The 22787-nt window shown below is 50.2% G+C and overlaps 10 protein-coding genes across 10 annotated transcripts; 6 read left to right on the plus strand and 4 right to left on the minus strand.

Annotated features, from left to right (window-relative positions):
• Window positions 1–254: 254 nt before the first annotated feature.
• Window positions 255–1262, minus strand: DFL_008833 (uncharacterized protein; the record flags this gene model as incomplete). Its single annotated transcript, XM_067638624.1, has 3 exons — window positions 255–609; window positions 848–975; window positions 1215–1262. The coding sequence occupies 3 exons, from the start codon at window positions 1260–1262 to the stop codon at window positions 255–257; spliced, it is 531 nt and encodes a 176-aa protein (XP_067486494.1).
• Window positions 1263–1826: 564 nt separating this feature from the next.
• On the plus strand, window positions 1827–2770 carry DFL_008834 (uncharacterized protein; the record flags this gene model as incomplete). Its single annotated transcript, XM_067638625.1, has 5 exons — window positions 1827–1991; window positions 2054–2316; window positions 2376–2463; window positions 2534–2604; window positions 2680–2770. The coding sequence occupies 5 exons, from the start codon at window positions 1827–1829 to the stop codon at window positions 2768–2770; spliced, it is 678 nt and encodes a 225-aa protein (XP_067486495.1).
• Window positions 2771–3303: 533 nt separating this feature from the next.
• On the plus strand, window positions 3304–4904 carry DFL_008835 (uncharacterized protein; the record flags this gene model as incomplete). Its single annotated transcript, XM_067638626.1, has 2 exons — window positions 3304–4675; window positions 4735–4904. The coding sequence occupies 2 exons, from the start codon at window positions 3304–3306 to the stop codon at window positions 4902–4904; spliced, it is 1542 nt and encodes a 513-aa protein (XP_067486496.1).
• A 392-nt stretch (window positions 4905–5296) lies between these two features.
• On the minus strand, window positions 5297–6012 carry DFL_008836 (uncharacterized protein; the record flags this gene model as incomplete). Its single annotated transcript, XM_067638627.1, has 2 exons — window positions 5297–5643; window positions 5715–6012. The coding sequence occupies 2 exons, from the start codon at window positions 6010–6012 to the stop codon at window positions 5297–5299; spliced, it is 645 nt and encodes a 214-aa protein (XP_067486497.1).
• A 430-nt stretch (window positions 6013–6442) lies between these two features.
• Window positions 6443–7365, plus strand: DFL_008837 (uncharacterized protein; the record flags this gene model as incomplete). The annotated part of the gene is made up of 2 exons (XM_067638628.1): window positions 6443–6706; window positions 6772–7365. 2 exons carry the CDS (start codon window positions 6443–6445, stop codon window positions 7363–7365), a joined length of 858 nt encoding a protein of 285 aa, XP_067486498.1.
• Window positions 7366–7623: 258 nt separating this feature from the next.
• DFL_008838 (uncharacterized protein) lies at window positions 7624–10825 on the plus strand (the record flags this gene model as incomplete). The annotated part of the gene is made up of 2 exons (XM_067638629.1): window positions 7624–9477; window positions 9530–10825. The coding sequence occupies 2 exons, from the start codon at window positions 7624–7626 to the stop codon at window positions 10823–10825; spliced, it is 3150 nt and encodes a 1049-aa protein (XP_067486499.1).
• A 106-nt stretch (window positions 10826–10931) lies between these two features.
• DFL_008839 (uncharacterized protein) lies at window positions 10932–11805 on the minus strand (the record flags this gene model as incomplete). The annotated part of the gene is made up of 4 exons (XM_067638630.1): window positions 10932–11111; window positions 11189–11571; window positions 11637–11694; window positions 11755–11805. The coding sequence occupies 4 exons, from the start codon at window positions 11803–11805 to the stop codon at window positions 10932–10934; spliced, it is 672 nt and encodes a 223-aa protein (XP_067486500.1).
• Window positions 11806–12780: 975 nt separating this feature from the next.
• On the plus strand, window positions 12781–15399 carry DFL_008840 (uncharacterized protein; the record flags this gene model as incomplete). Its single annotated transcript, XM_067638632.1, has 2 exons — window positions 12781–13180; window positions 13277–15399. 2 exons carry the CDS (start codon window positions 12781–12783, stop codon window positions 15397–15399), a joined length of 2523 nt encoding a protein of 840 aa, XP_067486501.1.
• Window positions 15400–15988: 589 nt separating this feature from the next.
• DFL_008841 (uncharacterized protein) lies at window positions 15989–16736 on the minus strand (the record flags this gene model as incomplete). Its single annotated transcript, XM_067638633.1, has 2 exons — window positions 15989–16464; window positions 16562–16736. The coding sequence occupies 2 exons, from the start codon at window positions 16734–16736 to the stop codon at window positions 15989–15991; spliced, it is 651 nt and encodes a 216-aa protein (XP_067486502.1).
• Window positions 16737–18875: 2139 nt separating this feature from the next.
• Window positions 18876–22159, plus strand: DFL_008842 (uncharacterized protein; the record flags this gene model as incomplete). The annotated part of the gene is made up of 3 exons (XM_067638634.1): window positions 18876–19658; window positions 19720–21078; window positions 21131–22159. The coding sequence occupies 3 exons, from the start codon at window positions 18876–18878 to the stop codon at window positions 22157–22159; spliced, it is 3171 nt and encodes a 1056-aa protein (XP_067486503.1).
• Between the last annotated feature and the right edge of the window lie 628 nt (window positions 22160–22787).

Here is a 22787-nt window from a genome sequence, read left to right on the forward strand (position 1 = left end):
AGTTATGCGCTGGTGGGTGTGGAACAACAAGCGTGGCCTTTCTTCGCGCCTCCCAGTCTTACCCTGCTGCATAGCCCGGAGGAACTGTTTCCTTGTGACTCCTAAAACCAAATGCGCCGCGCATCCACTACTTCTTCTCCTGTCGCCAGCTCTTCATAGCCTTTGTACTGTCATGAGCAGCACGGAATACTACAATGCCACGAAGGCAGCCCTCATGATCAGCAATGAATTCTTTTTTGGCTTTCGAAACAATCTTATCTCAAACGGCAAATGGCAGAGCTCTGTTGTCTGTTGTTATACATACTCTGCCTTTCCGACTCCTCCAAGCCCATCAAGAACTCCGTACCCTCGCCCAGCGCACCTTTCGGATTAACCGCATGATCTGCAATTTCAATCGTCCTTCGTCGGAAGGTCTCCGATAACGTGTCTACGAGCTCGTCCTCTGCGTCTTCGACGAGGTTGACCATTCGCTCTCCGAGGGCGTAGTAATGCGTGGCAAGATCTCGAAGGTTGACGGAGAGAGGGTTGGCCTTAAGTGCATTCATTACCGGTGCAGACAATGCGTGAGGAATATTCGTGTGAATGAATGTTTTGGTTCCAAGTTGCTCGCTAAAAGAATTCGTAAAGTTAACAAAAATAAATAAACCAAAAAAACAAGATTTAAGTAAAGTATCACAGCATGAATCGTGAGCTATTGCGTTTGTTTGTAGTTGGTATCTTGCAGTGCGATGTTGCATAGGGACGAACGGGTATTCCAGCCCTTCGCATGGGGGGCGGTTCGTTCGTCTCATCTCGAATGCGAAAAAGAAACTTGCAGAAGAGACGACGGCAAGGTGTAGATTTGTACCTGACAGCCAAGATCTCAGCCAGCCATATAGGCATCTCCAGTTTTGTCCCGGCTTTCATATCGGTATTATCGTTTCCGTCTAGGTACCCCAATCCGGGTACATCGACTTCGAAGGTGCATGGTATTTTCTATAAATGAATGTGGGCATCCGTGTCAGCCTACCATTGGAACTCAAAGATCAACAGCTGAGTTGGCGAGCCGACATGCGCACGAAAGCAACGATCTAGCGAACGTGGGGTTGCCGTCTCCCCGAATTTTGACGTCCCAAGCCAAGATATACCGATCATGTATGGCTTGCATGTTGCTTGGAGGGGCTGGCTTGATACAGGATGTGATATAATAGGTAATGGTGTAGAATGATGTTTACCTGCGCATCAGTAAGGATGGCATCAATGTCGTAGTATTTGCTACCCATTGTCGAGGCTTGCACGGAGCAGTGATTCTGATCTGATAATTGGATAGCCCGAAGCTGGTGATTGTTTGAAGTTGGAGCTCAAGCTAGAAGCTGCTGCCTGTCAATAGCTCCGGTGTATTGTGGCATGCATGGTTGTGGTGTTCGCGTGGAAGGCGTGTAGTTGGCACAATAAATTGCTGCTTTAGGAAAGTGGGCTGTTCTCCACGTTTGTTTCCTAAAGAGGCAATTTTGGATTAAATTTTATCTCCGACTTTTGCACGATGGCGCCGGCTGTCGGAAAGTGATGTAATTATGATATTCTAGACCCGCGGATATTTTGTCAGCGTCTTTCCACCTTCATTTGTAACAAACTCCTGCAATTGAACACTTGGACATCTTCGAAAACCCCAGCAAACGGCCGAATTGATAGTTTTATGATCCTTGGGTATGTTTGTGGATTTAAAGTGCCTATGCTCCTTCGTGTCATTTTAATGTCACAAGCTCGAGTTCGAGATATATCAAGATACTGAGACATTAACATATCTCGTCATTTCAACAGGACGCAACCATCAATAGAATTCAACCATGTCGATTGCAGCTTCAGCACGCTCCACGCTCCTCAGAGCATCCAAGGCATCCGGCGTTCGTGCTTTGGGAAGCCTCACTGCCGTTCGAACCAAGTACACCCTCCCGGATCTGCCATATGACTTCGGTGCTCTCGAGCCTCATATCTCCGGCCAAATCATGGAGGTAAACCATACTTCATTCTTTTTATATTATAGTAAGAAGTGTAAATATTGAGAATAAACCAGATCCACTACACAAAGCACCACCAAACCTATGTCAACGGCATCAACGACGCACAGGAGAAGTTCGCGGCTGCGTCTTCACCCGCTGAGAAAGTTGAATTGACCTCGCTCATCAAGTTCCACGGTGGTGGCCATGTGAACCACAGCTTGTTCTGGGAGAACTTGTCTCCTACCAGCAAGGCTGGTGGTGCACCACCTAGTGGTAAGTTGGGTGGAGCTATCAATGATACATGGGGTAGCTTGGATAGCTTCAAGGGAAAAATGAAGTACGTTTCTCTCGGAAATGGTCTTGAAATATTGAGAGGAATTTTCTAATGTCGAATAGCGCTGCTCTTGCTGGTATTCAAGGATCCGGATGGGGATGGCTTGTGAAGGATAACACCACCAACAAGTTGTCCATTATCACTCTGCCGGTAAGTCTAAATCTCTTATTATCATTGCTCACAATACGCAGTTATTAACCAGTTTTATTGCCATGATCAGAACCAAGACCCCGTAAACATTACCCAGTACACCCCAATCATCGGTATCGACGCCTGGGAGCACGCTTACTAGTAAGTCTATCATTTCACTACCATCAAAACGTCCAGGAGCTATGAAAAATTAATGGCTTCGCGAATTCGGTATAGTCTCCAATATAAGAACGTCAAGGCCGATTACTTCAAGGCTATCTGGAACGTTATCAACTGGCAAGCCGGAGAGAAGAGATTCTCTTCCTAATCGACCCAACGATGGTTTGCAAGAACGGGGGGGATGGCTCGTAGTTAGTATGGGTGTTTCAGGAAGCAATCGTGGTTTCACCGTCAATGTCGCTACTGAGTCCCAGTGACGAAGCCCTCTGGTATTAAATGTGGGATCGGAGGTGATTTATAATTGAAGTTACAAGTTGATACTCAAGTAATCAAGAACATATCTAATTCCACAAAAGTACCTATCGCATACATTGTAAACTCGGAGGCCTGAAGACGTAGCACCGCTATAGCTATCGAAAATTTAAAAGCTTCTCATCGACTGCATTAATTTCGAGACCGGATTTTATATTGTAAAGCATCGAGCGGTGAATGTGTTGCCTTGAAATTAGCCGGTTGTGATTGGCCACGCCAAAAGTGACCTCAGAAGTCAAGTCAACTTCAAACCCGACAGACTTCCATTCAACCCTGAATATCGAAGCCCCCCGACATCGTCCCCAGCCAATTGACGGCAGTCACCAACATCATCGAGGTCGGTCCCTATAGGCCCCACCGCTGCCCACCATGCTGGCCTCGCGAAGCACCTCCTCCTCCGTCCGCGCTATCTCCAAACGCCTCTCCACAACTACCACCTCCTCGACACCCACCACCCTCCTCCGCACCACCGCCTCTTCTTCTCTCCGACATGTCCGCGGCCTGGCCACCCCAGCGGCGGACCCCGCTCCGGCCCCCAAACGCACCCGATTCGGCGGCCTAAAAGACCAAGACCGTATTTTCCAAAACCTCTATGGGCACCACGGCGCAGACCTCAAATCCGCGCAAAAGTACGGCGACTGGTACAAAACCAAGGAAATAATCCTCAAAGGCCACGATTGGATCATCAATGAAATCAAAGCCTCGGGGCTCCGAGGCCGCGGTGGCGCCGGTTTCCCTTCGGGGATGAAATGGTCCTTTATGAATTTCCCGGGATGGGATAAAGATACCCGGCCGAGATATTTAGTCGTCAATGCCGATGAAGGTGAACCGGGGACCTGCAAGGATCGTGAGATTATGAGAAAAGATCCTCATAAACTCATCGAAGGGTGTTTGGTGGCCGGGAGGGCTATGAACGCTACTGCTGCGTATATTTATATCCGTGGGGAGTTTTATCACGAGGCTACTTGTGTCCAGCGGGCGATCCAGGAGGCTTATGCCGCTGGATTGATCGGGAAGAACGCTTGCGGCAGTGGATATGATTTTGATGTCTACGTTCATCGGGGGATGGGGGCTTATATCTGTGGTGAAGAAACCTCACTCATCGAATCCCTCGAAGGAAAGCCCGGAAAACCACGTTTGAAGCCTCCATTCCCGGCTTCGGTCGGTCTCTTTGGTTGTCCATCCACCGTCGCCAATGTCGAGACCGTTGCCGTCGCGCCGACGATTTGTCGTCGTGGTGGTAAGTGGTTCGATAGCTTCGGCCGTGATCGGAATTCCGGTACCAAGCTTTTCTGCATCTCCGGAAACGTCAACAACCCTTGCACCGTCGAGGAAGAGATGTCGATCCCCCTTCGAGAGTTGATCGAAAGGCACTGCGGCGGTGTCCGCGGCGGATGGGAGAACTTGCTTGCCATCATCCCAGGTGGTTCTTCCACCCCGATTCTGCCTAAGCGCATCTGCGACGATGTTCTCATGGACTTCGATGCTTTGAAGGATGCGCAGAGTGGGTTGGGAACTGCGGCAGTTATCGTGCTGGATAAGACCGCAGACGTGGTCAGGTCTATCGCTCGATTGTCGGTGTTTTATAGACATGAGAGTTGTGGGCAGTGCACGCCTTGCAGAGAAGGGAGCAAGTGGACGCAGCAGATCATGGAACGGTTCGAGAGGGGACAGGGGAGCGTCAGGGAGATTGACATGTTACAGGAGTTGACGAAGCAGGTTGAGGGTCATTCCATCTGTGGTATGTATTCTTTCGATTTATCGAGTTATGATGTAGGAAGGTGCTAATATGGGATATAGCTTTGGGAGAGGCTTTTGCCTGGCCGATTCAAGGGTTAATAAGACACTTCAGACCGGAGCTCGAGGCACGGATGAAGAAGTATGCTGAGTTACAAGGTGGTGCTGCAAGACCCGGTGGATGGGATCATGATTCTGCGCTGAAGGGTACATTCGCTACACCGGGCCCTTGAACATTTTTCCTTTTAAGAAACGAGGTTCCCTTTTTTGATTCAGCGTGTATATTTTTTGGTCTCTTTTTACAAAAAGCTGTTGTTACCTATATCGTAACAGCAGTCGTATGGGCTAGATTCGGCCGTCCTTTTTTTTTAACTTCGAATTGTGTATAGTCATTTCTTTTCCTCTTCCTATTTTGAAGGAAAAAAAGAACCGTTTTTCATGTCGAATATATAATATGTCGGCACATACGTCCCGGATCGGGGGATCGTATTCGAGATCTATTATCGAAATCTTCCAAATTATAATGCAAGAGTAACCGCCCCCAATAACGCCGAACAGCGATCAACATGACAAAAAAGAGGTATGCTGTACACAAATATATCCCTTCCGCAGTGATTCGATGTGGCTATGTGGCAACCTCCTTAACCGGCCTGACATCCTCTTTCCCACCATCGATAAACGTCGGCACCTCTTCCTGCATGAAACTAGGTAGCTCGCTTTCCATATTCGCCTCACTCCATCCCAACTCTGCCTCAGCGCCCAGAGCCTCGAGTTCAGCGTCCAACTCCGATTCATCGATATCGTCCGGTACGTCGTAGGCTCTCGACAAGGAGGCGTTGATGTCGTTTCCTATTTCCAAGAGGTCTGCCATTTCATCTTGGAGCTGTTCTATTTTGTCGATGTTTATCTTGCCGTATTGTTTTTTGAGGGTTTGGTTTGTAGTTTTGAGGGCGTCGACGGTGGTCATCACGTCTGTTATTTTTTTTCCCTATCAGACTTTCCTTCCATCCGTGAGATCGATATATGGGAGCGAAGCGACATACTTTTCAAATTATCCGTCATCATATTGGCCTGTTCCATATTCCAACTCTGATTCATCAACTGGTCCCTCTGTGTCTCATACTGTTTCCTACGTTTTAATACCGACAAGGCCTTGGTTTTTATGGAGTTTTTTGCGGGACCGTCACGCATTTTTGACATTTTGGCTTGGTAGGTTGCCAATTCGGCGTTCAGTTTGGAGATTTGGACGTCGAGGGAGGAGACGCGGGTGTCGATTTTGGAGATCGCATCGTCCAGCGTGGGTTTCGGGGCGGTGGATTTGGTGCCGAAGAGGCGGTTCATTTTGTTCTCTTTGATAGCACCCGGGTTCGAGTAGGTGTTATATTATATTGGAGGTGAGGTCGGAGATGGGATGAAGATGGGGGGAAGAGGGGCAATTCATTCGTAGTGCGACAGACAAGATTCAAAACGTCACCCGACAGCTGCAGCTAACTAAGCTCCGGACTCGTACAAACCACCATATCACGACGACGATTTAAACATAATACGATAATGATATCTTCTGATGACCTCTAGCTTCATTCGAATTTTTTATTTTATTTTATTTTATTTTATTTTTAATAAGAAACGGTTTGAATCGATAGGTTGGAGGGGTATTACATAACCGGCGCGAAGTGGTCTTGTTCATACAGCAGTATTTTTAAAAAGCACACAGTGTTTAACTCTCCCTCTCCTACCCACCATCGAAATAAAACAAACCAAAGATGCGACAATGCAAGTCCCCGGCTTCACGCACACGCCCATCAGTCAATTCTTCGTCTACTACCTCGTCATAGCCGCCGTTGCAATCTCCGTTACCGACTACAAATACCTCTTCCACATCCAAATAATCCCCCACCTGTGGCGATGGGGTCAATGGTGGAGAGTGTTAATCTGGCAGTTTTCGTACGCGAATACCGGGGAGGTACTATTTGCTTCGTTGGCGGTGTATACGCTTAGGGTCGTGGAGAGGTTGTGGGGGAGTAGGAAGTTTGCCGTGCGTCTCTTTCCTCCCCTTCCCTTCATGGTGACGGTGATGCTAATATCGTGGTGATGATATAGAGCTTCCTGACCTACAACCTAATCTTCACCTCCCTCGTAACCCCCCTCCTCCTCGCCCTCCTCCTCCGACCCCTAACCTTCTGGCGGATGAACTACCTCCCACCCGGTCCGACACCCCTGATATTCGCCCTCCTGGCCCAATTCCACGCCACGATCCCATCGACCTACAAATTCCGTCTCTTACTCCCCGTATCCCCCTCCCCGCCACCACCGGAACCCACACCGTCGTTGCAAGCCGCAAGAGAGGACTCGGAGCCCTCGGTTACGCTGAGCGATAAGTTTTACGTATACATCGTGGCGGCACAGTTAGCCGTCAGTCAGGTGCCGGGCAGTTTGGTGGCTGCGGGTGTGGGATGGGTGACGGGGTACGCGTGGAGGTATGAGGTTTTGCCGTGGGGGAGGTGGAGGTGGCCGATCTGGTTGTTCGAGAAGAGGGGGGTCGATGGGGGGTACGGAGAGCTTAGGAGGATGGCCAGGGGGGAGGGGGAGCAGGCCGGTGGCGGAGGGCAGCAGGGAGGGCAGGAACAGGGGGAGGGGGAAGGGAGGAGGCCGTTGAGCACGCAGATTTTAGATCAGTTCCGGGGGGGGTTTTGACATTTCTCTTGACTGTACATGGATACGAAGTGTTCAAACTAGGTTTGTTCGCATTTGTTATAATCGGTTAGATTAAATATACGATCGAGGTCTATCTTGTGAAGCCGTATGAATCAGTGAAAAGCTGCCTTCGAATTCGATATTCGTGAAGTTTGAGGCTCCGGAGCTATATTCTTGGCATCCGAATCGCCTCTCGTATCCGATACTCACATTTTCGCGTCACAACCTTCCCTCCCACGACCACCCATCGACCGCCGAATGATGAAACGCTCCAAACTCTCCACGCAAATCGCCTACGACTCCGACTCCTCCCACGCGAACACCGATTCCGATCCCGATCCCACCGCCTTCCCACCCGACGAATTCGACACCTCATCCCACCGTCGCAAACGTCAAAGGCGTTCGAAACGAGACGCGAAAGAAGCCGCCGCGCTCGGAGTCTTCGGCAGCGATAGCGAAGATGAAGATTTTAAAGATTATTCCAGAGGGAAGAGGGGGAAGGCCGGGTTTAGGAATTTGAGGGAGGGGGGGATGAGTTTCGTTAAGACGGGGGAGGGGAGGGTTAAAGATGAAGAGTACGGTGACGAGGAGGATGATGAGGAAGAGGAAGGGCTTGAGGAAGATCCATTCGCCGTTGAAGCTACAGCCGGCCTTCGCGATATCGGAACGGGAAGAGGGAATGAAGGATACTCCGAAGATGATGACGAACGAGAAGAAGCAAGACCGACGATCGGACTCGGGAATTCCCTACGAACCGCATTATCCGCCGCTACTCCGGCCGATGAAATGTCACTTGACGAAAGCGCGGACGATAAACCCCAAATCTCACTGAAACCCCGGCTATTCGCTCCGAGAGCTTTAGGTGGTGGCTATTCCAAAAGTTTTACACCCGGAACGGCCACACCGGGTTCGTTAGACGGTCATCGCGGGTTAGGGTTTCAATCCACCGGAACGAGTAGTATGGAACAATCACCCGCTCCCGAGGTTCAAAAACCTTTGTTCAAACGGACGGGACTCGGCAGCGGTGGGTTGGGGTTTAGGAAGGCCGGGGTTATCGATTCTACGGATTTAGTCGGAGAGGAGAAGATGGATGGGGATTACGATGAGGAAGCGAAGGCCAGTATGATCAACCCCCTCGGCCAGGGCTTCGTATCATCGATACGAAAAGAAGCAATGATGTTCGCACCTCCAAAGGACGGCGAACGAGAAGACGAAGAGGAAGCGGTACCTCAAAAACAAAAGGTCAGACCGTCATTCACCGACGTCCGAGGCATGAGAGGGAAAAAACAAAAAGGCGACGCACCGGCGATCAACCAGGACTCCTTCGCCGCAAGAATGATGGCAAAAATGGGGTATAAACCCGGTCAAGGTCTGGGGAAAACGGGAGAAGGAAGATTGGCACCTGTGGATACCCAGTTAAGACCTACGAGGATCGGATTGGGTGCTGTGAAGGAGAAGACGGAACAGGCGAAGAAGGAGGAGAGAAGGGCGAAGGTTTTGAGGGGGGAGGTGCCGAGCGATAGCGATAGCGAGAAGGAGAGGAAGATGAGGAGGAGGAAGAAGGGGGTCACCGGTGGGGTTAGTAGCAAAGAAGGGAGCGGGGCTAGCACGCCGGCTAGGAGGCGGCCGCAGTTCAAGACCGCGGAAGAGATGGCGAAGGAGTTGGATGGCGTGGAGGTCCCGTCTGCTTTGAAAAATTTGATCGATTTGACCGGCAAGGGGGTTGATGTCGGGAGCCCTGGGATTATGGCAGGTGGATCGTCCGAAGTAGAGAATGAGAATGTAAAGATTGCGAAGCTGGCGAGGAAGGAACTCGAGGACTTTGCGAGGGAGTGGAAGAGGTTGCAGGAGAGGAAGAAGTTTTTGCAATTTGAGGAGAAACAGATGACGGAGGATGTGGATGAGCAGGCGGAGACCGTGAAGGCTTTGCAGGGGATCGTGGACGGAGCCGAAAAGTTGTCTATTGATGCTTCTGGCGCGGATGATAGGAATGGGTATGAGGATAAAATCGCGGCTTTGACGTCCGAACTCGAGGCGATGCAGTTTAAGTATAAGGATGAAGTGGAAGTCTACGATCTCTCCGAAGTCGCTATCGCTGCATTCCATCCGTTGGTAAGTTCTTTCCTCTTTTATACTATACGTTCTATGCTAACATTTTACGTAGTTCAAATCCGCCTTATCACGCTGGGACCCCCTCACCGACCCCGTCTACCTCCTCGACCACATCCGCAAACTCCGTCCGATCTTCAGCATCCGCACCCTCGAAGACATGGAAGCCTCCCTCGCCGCGACCGGCTACGCCGAAAAATCAGGTAAAAAATCAACATATTACGAAAGCATGATGTACACCATCTGGCTACCGAAGATCCGTAGCACGATCAACAACCGCTGGGACGTCCACGACCCCACTCCCGTCCTCACAATCCTCGAAACCTGGGCCGGTGTGTTACCACCGTTTGTCAGTGATAATATCTTGAATCAGTTGGTACTGCCGAAAGTGAAAGCCGCGGTTACGGAATGGAACCCACGGGTCTCGTCGAGACGGAAGACGGCGCCGCCACCGCACGTGTGGGTTTTCCCGTGGTTACCGCATTTGGCGGTTCATATGGATGATCTGGTGAGGGAGGTCAAGAGGAAATTCAAGGGCGTGCTGGATAAATGGGATCTCCACAAGGGAGTCATAGACGGCCTCGAAGCATGGAGGGAAGTCTTCGGACCCGGAGAATTAGAAAAGATGTTAATCTCCCAACTCCTCCCCCGACTCGCCGATCTACTCCGCCGAAAATTCGAGGTCAACCCCGCAGATCAAGATGTAGCACCGTTCGAAGCCGTGATGGCATGGCACGGGTTCTTTCGACAATCTACATTTGCACAATTACTCGAAGCCGAGTTTTTTCCGAAGTGGATGCAGACGCTTTATATGTGGTTGACGACGGAAGGGGTTGATTTGGAGGAAGTTGGGGAGTGGTACAAATGGTGGCAAGGGCGGTTTCCGGAGGACGTTAGGGAGTACGTATTGGTTAGGAGGGAGTTCAAGAAGGCGGTTGATATGATGGGGCAGGCGGTCGATGTTATGGATGGGGTTGAGGGGGTGACGGTTGTTCCGCCGGAGAGCGGGGCCGCTAAGCCTATCAAACCTTCATCGCTACCTCAGGAAGAGAAGAAGAAGGGGAAGTCCGGGAAGGGGGGGAGTGGGGGAGCGCAGACGGAAACGACGTTTAGGGAGTATATGGAGGAATGGTGTGCCGAACAGGGGTTGTTGTTGATGCCGTTGAGGAAGGCGCACGAGGGGACTGGGTTTCCGTTGTTTAGGATTACGGATAGTCCGAGCGGGAGTGGTGGGGTGCTGTGTTATTTCAGTCAGGATGTGGTTTGGGCGCAGGATAGGAAGAAGAAGGAGGTTTTCGAGCCGATTGGTTTGGAGAAGGTGGTGCAGAGGGTGGAGGCGGGGCATAGATGATCAATATCGAGGGATGTACGATAGATAGAGATGTATCTCGATAGGATATGAAAATGATACCCGGCATTTGCATTGACAGGCATTCCTTCTTAATATGACATGTAAATTACAAGCTACTGCGGTGCTTCTTGAACGCCTCCTGCAGTCCACTGTCGTTCTGGAGAACATCGATGCGGACTTTATCATCCGCACCTGTGATCCTTGGGAGCAACTCGAGGACGTCATCTAGCTTATCCTTCGGGATCGATACGACACCATTTACGGGGTCGGCGAATATTATATCCCCCTGTCATCGTATTATATTCAATCAGATCCCGACCGACGCACCCTGCGAATACAATACGGTAGATGGAAAATACTCACCGGGGCGATCTTAACCCCCTCGACCTCCACCTCCACCCCCACAGCCACACACTTCGACTCTCCACCCGCACCGACGGTACTGGTCCCCTTGGCCCAAACATCCACTCCCAAACTCTCCAATTCGGATATATCTCTGATCCTCCCGTCGACTATGATTGCAAGACTACCGAGCTTTTGGATACGAGCGGCTACCAGACCGCCCAAAACCGCGTTCCTTTGGTTGGGAGGTTGGGAGATCAGGGTTATTGTGGAAGGAGGGGTTAGGTCTGCGAAATGGGAAGAAGGGGGCAGGGTCGAGGGGGTCGAAGAGGATTTGGGGACGAAGAGGACGGTGTGGGCCGGGGAGATCAGGGGGGTTGTGGATTTATAAGGGGTACGGAGGGCTGTATACACAAACTTAGCGCCAGTCCGTTCTTATATTGTAGATAAATTTGTCGAGCGGACTTACAGATATCGGCCAAGAAACCGGCGCCGGTGACTTTTAGTTTGAGGAGGGCGTCTGAGATCTTTTATATCTATCAGAACCACATTCTTCACCAATATAAACCGATTGATATCGAACTAACATCGCAGGCGGTATAGGCCGCCAGAGCCTTGAATTTGTCGTCGAGTGACATTTTATTTTATATCGTTCTGATGAAATGTGATCCGGAATGGAATCTGGAACGAAAGAGCTTGCCATGGTAGGAAAATGGGATAGTTGGACTCCCGTTTGCCCGAGCATGTGATGGCTCTTCCTCTTCCTCTTCCTTTCCCTACTCTCTACACTATTACCATGGTCTGGGAGCCAGGAAAAAGAAATCCATTGTATAGATGACCATCCCTGGAACGGACTGAACGGGTGCCTCGGATATGGTTGGCAACGATGAATTCAGATTACCTGGTTCCTTCGTAGCATGGATGGAAGCCGAGCTGCAGCCATTTCCTCGTTTACAGCCGGCAGCCTCGAATACAAAACCCTTCCAACCGGGATGCTTTCGTGGTTGCAGTTGTGGAGCGAGCTTAAGCTTAAGCTGGTTAGCTACCTGGTCGGTTCCACATCCACTGTTACTATCCACCGTTGGTACTTTAGGAGGTATTAAGAAAGATGAAACTTACGAAGTGATGGCTGGATAATGGACTGCATCTGCGTCTGCACTGCACCGCACATGGATTTAATGCACGCTGCAAGCAATCGTTTGAATCATGAAGTGAACAGCTCATTGTCGAGTTCTGTCTCGTCTCGTCTTTTCCATGCTATCTCGTTCGATTCTGTCTCTTCCGTGCTATCTACTGCGTCGGAGGCTGTGAATGATGGTGATGAATAATGGTATATAGTCCGGGTGGCTCTCGACCAGAAAAAAGCACACGGACCTTCCACCAAAATTTCTGACTGCAGCCACGCTGCATTCAACTCCACTCCCACTTCCACTTACATTACATGCACACCTACCTGCATTTTACATAACAACCTTGGACAAAAAAGTATCATTCCATACTAACCATCCCTATTCCATTCCTCTTGCTTGTATACAGAGGAGTGTATATATTATATATATTATATATCCTTCGTGCAGACTTTTTTCTTGTCTGTTCCGTTCTGCTGGCCCTTCATGTCATCACACGGAGACCCTCATCACGATTCAACCATCATCGACCGCACCCACCTCCTTCACCGAGAACTCGGCTCGCCACAAACCCCAGCCTTCTCCTCTCCCATCTTCCCTCCATCGTCTTCCTCACCATCTTCACACGCGATTCCCGTCTCTTCTCTTCAAAGACGGGACCCTCCCTCATCATCATCATTGCCTTCTTTAAAGAGACCCGGCTCTCCCCTGTTACGCAAGGCCCACTCCTTTAAACTAGACGAAGGCTACGGCGAGGGTGTAGAAGAACCCCAGCCTGTCGGCGACACTTCGCGAACCTCCAAATACGCTGCTAGTTCATCTTCGGGGGTTGCCGACGTCAAGATTCCCGACTGGATGTTGGAACTCACTGACGACGTTCGAACCGGTACGTTTTTTTTTTTTGGTCTTGTCTTGTCGGTTCCCTGTTGGTGAACTACTTTTGTAACAGCCTCGCTGACAAATCTTGATTGATGATTCACAGAAGTTGCATATAAACTTGTTCGTTCCCTGCCCACGTCGGCCATCGCATCCATCGTGGAACGACTAATCCCCGTCCTCCATCTCGACTTTGTCGCCCTTCTCCCTTCGGAACTATCTCTACAAATCCTATCATACCTACCACCCAGATCTCTCCTGAATGCTTCTCTCGCGTCGAAAACATGGCGGAAATTCGCCATGGAGCCGAGGCTCTGGAAGGGTCTTTACAGAGCCGAAGGCTGGTCCTTAAACGACGAAGCATCCTTCGAGTTCGAACGTGAAATGAGAGGTGAAGGGAAAAGGAAGCTTCAGCAAGAAGCCGAAAACTTTGTGAGGCAAAGGTACGGCATCGATGGATCGCCATCGTCCACCGATAACCTGTCGACAGCTGCCACCCAAGGCAGCGAGGCACGGTCTCCGATGTCTAGTTTCTCCGCGAACCAACAACCTACACCTCCGACATCCTTCCAAACGAACACCCCTGACGAAGAAGATCTCTACCCAGCCCCCTTCCCACACGCCAACCCGGTTCTCGTCGCATCCTCGTCTTGCGACCCTGCAAACGTCACTTCCATAACAACCTACGGTTTGACCCATCCCAGGCTCAACTGGGCGTTTGTTTTCAGAAATCGCAAAAAACTCGAGGAGAACTGGCGGACCAACAGATATGTCTCGTTTCAGATGCCCGATCCGGCATATGCCCACGAAGGGCATAGCGAGTGCATCTACACCATCCAGCATTCCGCCAAATATCTTCTTTCGGGCTCACGCGACCGATCCATCAAAATATGGAACATCCATACGCGACGGCTGGTCAGATCTTTGACCGGCCACGAAGGGTCCGTGCTTTGTTTGCAGTTTGACGATTCGCCGCAGGAGGACGTGATTTTTAGCGGATCGTCGGATACGAATGTCATCGTTTGGAAGTTTTCGACGGGAGAGCGGCTGAAAACCATCACCAAAGCTCACTCCGAATCCGTCCTGAATTTGCGGTTCAATAAAAAGTACGTTGTCACGTGCTCGAAGGATAAATACGTCAAGGTGTGGTCGAGGAATGAGCTCCACTACGGAGCACCGGCGTTCGATTGTGCGGTGCGACAGATCCAGCTGGGCAACAACAGGTTGATCGAGCCCTCGCAGCTGCCGCATTATATCCAACTCGCCGGCCACGCGCGACCCATGAAGGACTTGCCACCTCTGACGTTGCTTCATACCCTTGTCGGCCACAACGCCGCCGTCAACGCGATTCAGTTGAATGATGAAGAGGTCGTGTCGGCTTCCGGAGATAGAATGATCAAATTGTGGGGGTTGAAGTCTGGGAATTGCGAAAAGACATATGTTGGGCATAACAAGGGGATCGCTTGTATCCAATACGATGGCGTCAAGATCGTTTCCGGATCCTCGGATAAAACCATTCGGGTTTGGGATAAGGGTTCCGGAGCGGAGATTGCGAGGTTGGAAGGACATACCGGTTTGGTGAGGACGGTTCAGGCCGGCGGACCCAGAAACGCGAGGATCGTGAGCGGTGGGTATGACGAAACGATTCGAATCTGGAGAAGAGAGGATGAGAATGGTGATTTGGACGATGGGGAGAATCCGGGGATCTTTGGATCGCTAAGAGATGGTGTGCGGTGGAGGACCACGGGTATCCTACGACACGTCCATGAGTTTCCACCCGTTAGACCTCATGCGCACGCGATAGCTCAGGCGGCGGCCGCAGCGGCCATGCACCAGCCCCCACCCGTTGCCCCGCAGAATGTACCCGTGGCCCCGCCCCCGAATCATGATAATCCGGCGTTGAATGCCGCACAGAATGCATTTGCCAACGTCGGAGCTCAGAATAACGCCCCGGCTCCGGCTCCGGCTTCGGCTTCACCGTTGTATCCTCTCCCGCCTCAGTTCAACATCGCACCGATCCCACCACCGAACGTTCATCAGCTCTTGCCTCAACCCTGGAACCCTCAGAACCATGGGTTGACAGCTCCGGCTGCGCAGAACCAGAACAAGGTATTCAAGCTACAGTTTGATGCGAGGTTTGTTTGGTGCTGCAGTCAGGATATGAGGATTGTTGGGTGGGATTTCGCGGCGAATGATCCGGATATTGTCGAAGCCAGTCGATTCTTTTAGGCAAAGAGTCGGTTTGACGGATTTTGATCTTCCCCCCCTCTCTGCTTTCTTTTTTTTTTATTTTTTTTATTTTTTTTATGGTTGCAATTGCTTAGAATAATGTCTAGCATGCATTGCATTGCATAGTGGAAGGCTTATGAGAAAGAAAATACCTCTTTTCGGAGGTGCTTACTCTACAATTGGTTCGGTTTCCTTTGTTTCCTTTTTAGTTTTTAGCAAGTCAGGTCAAGCCAACCAAGTACCTACGACATGAAACTTTTTATAGACAGAAATACAACCCTCAAGGGTGTTATGACGTTTGGAGGTGTTTTGTGCCTTTCTTTCTTTTTGTTATAATTAACGACATACCCCCGACTCTTCTCCGTCCCGTTTTGTGCTCTTCGGTGGAATTTTGAAATTTCGTAAGAGGATGATCCCGGATGGCGTTTTTATCATTTATCCTTATTTCGATTCTTATGATGTTTATTTCCCTATAGTTTTGTAGTAGTGTTTTAAAGATTAGTAATCGTCACTTTCTCTCTTTGCTATTATACGTCTACAGACTCTTCTATATAAACATCTACTCTTCGATACATAGAAAGGGTCGAGTCTACTCCCACTCCTGCAGGTCGACATGAATCGCCACCGGCGGCCCCGCCGCGACCTCCCTCATCTTCGGTGCCGCCTGTCCGAACGCCTCGGTCTGCAAGAACGCCTCGTGTTGTTCTTTGCTCTTCCAGCTTATCAGCGATACGCAATCGTTTTCGCGGCCGTGGTCTATTGCGAATCCGTACGTTGAGTCGATCCCTCCTTGACCATCGTAGGTTGATAATGCGGATCGGAGGGTCGAGAGGACGGATGAGATTAAGTCGTGAGTGTTCGGGAGGACGGGGAAGGAAAAGTATTCCAGGTATGGCTTTTGGGAGGAGCGAGGGAAGAGGGCCGAAGGGGGTGTGGGGAAGTCGAAGTGTAGGACGGAGATCGGGAGGGGGGAGGAGGGGGAGGTTAGGGTGAGGGCGGTGGAGACGAACGAGGGGTAGGCGGGGAGGGATTGGAATGTTCGGTGGGAGGAGAGGGAGTCCCATTCTCGAAGAACAATTGTAGAAAGTTAGAACATAGATATCACTGTAGTCTGGCGAGCAAAGATGGATATGGTTTGGTATTTAGGATAAGGGGGGAATACCAATAAACCAGAAGAGTTTGAGGGGGTCCTGGATTCCTATTCCCCAGTAGATGTTTTGGCAGCCCGGTTGGGAACGGACGGTCGAGAGGGAGGATTGGTGGACTTTTTCCGGGGAGAGGAGGTCGGGGAGGGTTATGGAGTCGAGGGTGAAGATGCAGATTTCCGTGGTTACCATTTCGGATACGAAACAGGTGCAACCGGGGGTGTACTCTATAAATATATTCCAGAAGAGGTCTTGTTGAGCCAACGGGGTATAGAATTGGTATTTATATTTGTTGGAAATTGTGGTTTAGAGGCTGCAGCGCCGGCGAGCTTACATGCGCCCGGACTTTTTCGGTGGATCTTTTAGCTCGGTTTGGGTAAACACGGATACTTTGGCTTATGGTAGCAAATTACCAGGACTTCATCGAAACGGAGTAGAAGATGTCAGATGGGGATCCCCAGGATTTTCCGGTCTTGCACGTGAAGTTGAGATCGAGATATAACTGAATACGTACCAGACGGGTGAGGTTGCCGAATTTCTCGCCGTCTACCTGGCCTTAATCAAACTTGAGGCTACCAATCGTTGAGGCTCTTGCAGCTGGAGTAATTTATTCGGAACGTTAGATAAGTTTAAGCTCTTTAGATGCATGTACTGCGAGGTCTCGGGCCGATTTTAAAAGCTTCAGATCCGATTCCTGCACACGTGCACGCCCGTCGGTTGGTTGTCTCAAAGGCTAAGCCAAGCCGTTATGATTAGCCCGGCTACAAGGCAATGAATGGTAGTTTAATACGACACGCCTCGTATATCGGATTCGAGAAGCCCCTCGTATGGAAGTTTGAGGGCGCTGCAATGCAAAAAAACGTGGGCCACCTCGACCCTGCCAGCCCGCCACGCTTGCTCGCTCGCTAGCTGGGTACTTTCCCAGCTAAGGAGCTAGACAGCTATCGGGATTCGCAACCAAAAGGTGGGGTTCTTTTCGCCCTTATCACGAGCTCAAATGTTAGTTAGCGGACAATGCATCGTGCAGCTAGCAAGCTGCTGCATATGTGGTGTCCTGTCCCCCGCCGGAGAGCTACAAGCTATTGATTTCATGCACGGGCTTCTTGGTTTTTGAGCTTAAGCGCCGCCCACTTCCCTACCCTTTGCCCTCCATGCGACTCGGATTCTTAATTTACGTTTCGTTTTTTTTCTCTTTTTAACGTATTGGAGCTATATTGTCGAAGAGCTCTCCGAAAGGCCTCGGGTTTCAAGTTTCAAGCCGCTGGGGGGGTTCTTTGGAAGATTAAGATCTAGGTTGAAGTTATCAGTACAACCGGGGATTGATATTTGGTGAACAGCACATCATGCCTCTATAGGATTCTGTCGATGTAGGGTAAAGTGCATGCAATGTACCGTATACTGTACGATCTGGTTTCGGAAGAGTGGAGCATGCTATTCGATGCAGGATTGTCTCGCTAGAGCGGCGAGGTTGATTAATCTAATTGGAGCTCTGCAACACGAAAGGAACGATCGATAGTCTGGAGAGAGGTACCTACTGGAGCACTCCCGGTCAGAGTAATAGGTGGTTGTAGGGGTATAATGTGGTCGGTCGTGGTGCAACTAAGCAGTTAAACCTCGAGCCCGGTCTCAGAACATGAATGAACGCTGTCGTTGACATCAACCTCAGATAATTATCATCTTCGCCATCTCCATCGCCTCCGAGCCACATCCCATCGGGTCTTCAGTCTCCAATCTGAGAGGTATGTCTTTCTTTGTTCTATACAGCTTCCTTCGGCTTCCCTGCCTAGCTCTACAAATGTCTTGCCTTGTCTTGCCTCGACTGGGGAGAATCCTTCTTCCGAGCTGCACTGCACCTGCTGGGCCATGGGTGCTTGAAATTAAACAATCGACAATTGAAAACCTCCCTGCTCCGGGCCCACGAGCTAACCACGACAGCGAACCCACGCTTATTCTCTCTCCTTCACAGTTATCGATACATCTCCTCGAGTTGCTCGATACCCTCCAGCCTCCCTACCTCCGAATAAAACCTCGTATGAGAATTCCTCTTTCCAAATAGCCTCAGGCGACCAGGTCCGGATTCTGACGTTTCGTAGGTAGTTCAGGGCCGAATTCGATTCTATTAGCTCCACCTCACCCGCAACACACTATAATCTCTACCCCTCCATACTTTCAAGTCTCCCACTTTTTCACCCACTTTGATCCTATCGATCACCCCTTCCCTTGCACCCCCTCCGACTGGCCTCGAAAGAAAAAATATACACAAAAAATACAACCCCTCTCCCTTTTCTTTGGTAAAAGGAAACTCGATTTCCTCCCCCCGAACAGCTCAGCATGTTTTGGCGATTCGGTGGCTATGCGAATATCAGCAGCATAGAAACCTTATTGGACAAGCCTGATGTCACCCTCGAGACCTTACTCGAAGAACCAGATCTCATTCAGGAGCTCAAGCAGCATAACACAAAACTTATCGAATTCATCCGCGAAGATGCTGTCATTCGCAAGCTCCTTGAATATGTCATCGCACCGAAGATACAGCCCCCGACGGTGACGGGGAATCCTGGTGATGCTAAGGCTTTACCGCTCACTCCTGACGAGGTAGAAGCTGCAACGAAGGATGCAGAAGGGGAGAAAGCTACCGAAGAAGGAGACGGCGAGAAACCTGTTGATGCTACCGCTCCATCGGATGAGGCCTCTTCACCGAAGGAAGAACAACAGGCTGCCGCGGAACCCGCACCACCCTCGCCATCCACGAGTGAATTGGAACGAGAAAAGGCGGAGAAAACTCGAGCTAAATATTCTTATGTCTCATGTGAGGTTCTCTCCAGCGAAACATGGTCGATATGTGAGGCTCTCATGGATAATCTCGACAACCTACGGATGTTTTGGAAGTTTCTGGAGCGGCCGGCACCGTTGGATCCTCTCCAAGCCGGTTACTTTACTAAAGTAAACGAAACCCTGTTCGATAAGAAGACGGGGGAGATGATGGATTTCTTCAAGTCGATTGAGAATATTGTCCCCATGATGCTGAAGCATATCGACACTCCTCTTATTATGGATTTGATCTTGAAGATTATCAGCATGGAGAAGTCGGATGGCGGGAATGGTATTGTTGATGTGAGTGGGCTCTTCGCGTATTCTTATCGGGGGGGAGGTGCTCGAGTTAACAATTATATAGTGGCTATGTGCAAAGGAACTGATACCCCGACTCCTGTCCTTCCTCTCTCCCGAACATTCTTCGACCACTCAAACCTCTACCGGAGATTTCCTCAAAGCTATCATCACCATCTCTGCGAACGCATCTCAGAACGAACAATCGTGCATCGGCCCCAACAATCTCACCCGTCAGTTGGTATCGGAGGACAGCGTGGAGAGCCTTATCGGTGCTATGCTCAAAGGTGGCAATCCTCTTACCGTAGGTGTCGGAATCATCATTGAAGTCATCCGCAAGAACAACTCGGATTACGACCCCGAGGTACAAGGTGGTATCGACTCTACTCCCTCCGGCCGAGACCCAATATATCTCGGCAACCTCTTACGGCTATTCGCCAAACATGTACCGGATTTCACGGGACTGATCTTGAATTCCGAGCCAACTGTTTTGAACGAAGATGGAACCCGGACGGTTAAGAGGAGAGAGTTGAAGGCTGCCTTTGGTGGGACGATTGAACCCTTAGGGTTTGACCGATTTAAGACATGTGAGCTTATGGCTGAGCTTTTGCATTGCAGCAATATGGGCTTGTTGAATGAGAAGGGTAGCGACGAGTACGTCAGAAGGAGGGATGCGCAGAGGGAACAACTTCGACGGCAGAGGGAGCTTGATTTGGCGACTCTTGTTGCCGGTCGACAGGACTTGCGGGGATCTCTTTACAATCGTTCGGCTTATCTCTCCGAAAGGAAGGACGAGGAGGAGTTCGAGACCGTGGCGGTGGGGACCGTTTTGGAAGAGGTTAATGATGGAGAGTTTGCAGAAGGACAGGAGAAGATCAAACCATCGACGGTTGAGGATCCAGCCGCCTCGCCGAAGGAGGATAAGCCGGAAACCGAAGGCCCTGAGACGGTTGTTACAGACCTTGATGTTACAACGTCTTCCCAACCTGTTGCAGCACTCTCCCCAGTCGCGGAAACCGCCAAAAGCGTCGAAGCTATCAAGATTGACGATGAGGATACGGTTATGCAATCTCCACCTCCACCGGCTCCCCTTGATAAACCAGAAACTGCGGATGACAAGGCCGATGCGGATAAACCAGACGAGCACATGTCGTCGCCGCCGACAATAACGGCGACCCTCGCCGATCCTGCTTCGATTTCTAAGCCTGAAATTGCCGGCACAGAGGGAGATAAGAATACGGAAAAGCCTCTGCCACCGCTGCCGAAAAGTGCCGAAGAAGCGACCGACAGGGCGGTCAAGGAGTTGAACTTGGACCCGGAACTGCTGAAGGTGCCCGGTATAGAGATCGATACTGACGGGAGACCTCTGGTGGGCGATTATTTGAAGATGATGTTTGTTCAGCATCGAGTTGTTCCTACGATACTGGTACGTCAAGATATTAATTTTTGAAGAGCTCCGCATTCTAACTTGAAGATAGGACTTCTTTTTCAGATTCCCCTGGAACAACTTTTTACACAATGTCGTATATGACGTCGTTCAACAGGTTTTCAACGGACCGATGGATAGGGGCTTCAACAGACACCTCGCCAACGATCTTTTCATCCAAGGGAGCATCACAGACCGAATCGTTGAGGGACAGAAAGCATCCGACAAAGCACAAGCGGAATCTAACATGCGGTTGGGATACATGGGTCACCTGACATTGATCGCCGAGGAAGTGGTAAAGTTCGCTGAGCGACAGCCTGCTACGACATTAGCCCCAGCGGTTCATGATAAACTTCACGATGCAGCCTGGGTGTATTATATGGAGCACACTCTTGCGGAAACCCGGGAAAGAGACAATGCAATTCTTGGTGGCGTAAGGCCCGACATTATGTCCGGTAGACCTGGAATGGGTGGTTCGATGGGTGTAACGCAGACGTTTGGAGGCGGTGGGCTCGGGCAAATCAGTGGTACGGCTGACACCGGATTGGACACTATCGAACTACAGAACAGCGGAATCGGCGAAGGCGCGGACACACAAACGGCGGAAACATTTGACGGCGACGATGGCGACGTAGGTGCGGACATCGGATCCCGAGCAGGACTCCCGGATGACGGCGGCGACAAATCGTTATCCGGATTCGGTAGCAGCTCGGACGAGGACGAAGATGAGGAAATGCACTTGGGAGATAGCGATGACGACGATCAAATGAAGTTGGAGTTGACGGGCGACCGTAACCAAGTAAGATACCTACAGCTCTTGCTTTCAGAAGATGTTGAGGACGATATTGAGGATGAAGAGGATGAGCACGGTGCGGGGATTGGTGAGGATTTTGAACAGGGCCAGAGCAGCAGCAGCGCTACGGATACGAATACAACAGCGAAAGCGACCACTGAAGCAGACCTTGAAGCAGACCAAACAAAGAAGGACCAGGATGGCGACGATGATCATGAAATGGAAACGACGAAACGTGACGACGATGACGATGATAAGAAAAAGAAGCATGAACCCTTGGAGCCCTGAAAAACCTTTTTTTATTTACGAATAGACGAATTATGTGAGCGATTGATCTTGTTCAGGCCTTTTGAACTTGGTTAATCGGCATGTTTCTCTCTCTTTTTTTTTCTTTTCAGCGTAAAATAGAGGCCATCTTTTACCCGGATCATTTTTGGGGATCTCATATAGACAGCCACCGTACCAAAGTTCTGGAATCTTTGTCTTTCCATTCTCACTATCTCCCTTCCCTTTTTTTTCCCCTTTTCGATTCTCTGGTATGCTTCTTTGCATAGCCTTTTTCTTCTTCCACTCTCCGGCGTTTTTGTATTTCCTTCGTTGTCCGTTGCATTTCGTGTATAAAGGACGATTCTTCTTGGGAGCGAAGTTGAACTCACGGCTGACGATGGTTTTTCCTTTCTACTCTGCCTTTTCCTATTTACTCCCGTCTGCCCCCTTTCCTCAAATTCTTATTCCCGGATCTTCCTTTCAAATCCTCCTCCTCCTCCTCCTCTCTCCCTTCCATGATTGTTTTTTTCTACCTGGCGTCCCGCACCCGTCCGTATTGCCCCCCAAAAAAACCACAAAAGTTGCGCACACAATCGACCTACGTTAGGCTCCAAGGGTTCCATAGGAAAACAAAAAAAAAAAAAAAAAA

The sequence above is a fragment of the Arthrobotrys flagrans genome (assembly GCF_004000055.1).
Source record: "Arthrobotrys flagrans strain CBS H-5679 chromosome Unknown unitig_1, whole genome shotgun sequence".
Lineage (NCBI taxonomy): Eukaryota > Fungi > Ascomycota > Orbiliomycetes > Orbiliales > Orbiliaceae > Arthrobotrys > Arthrobotrys flagrans.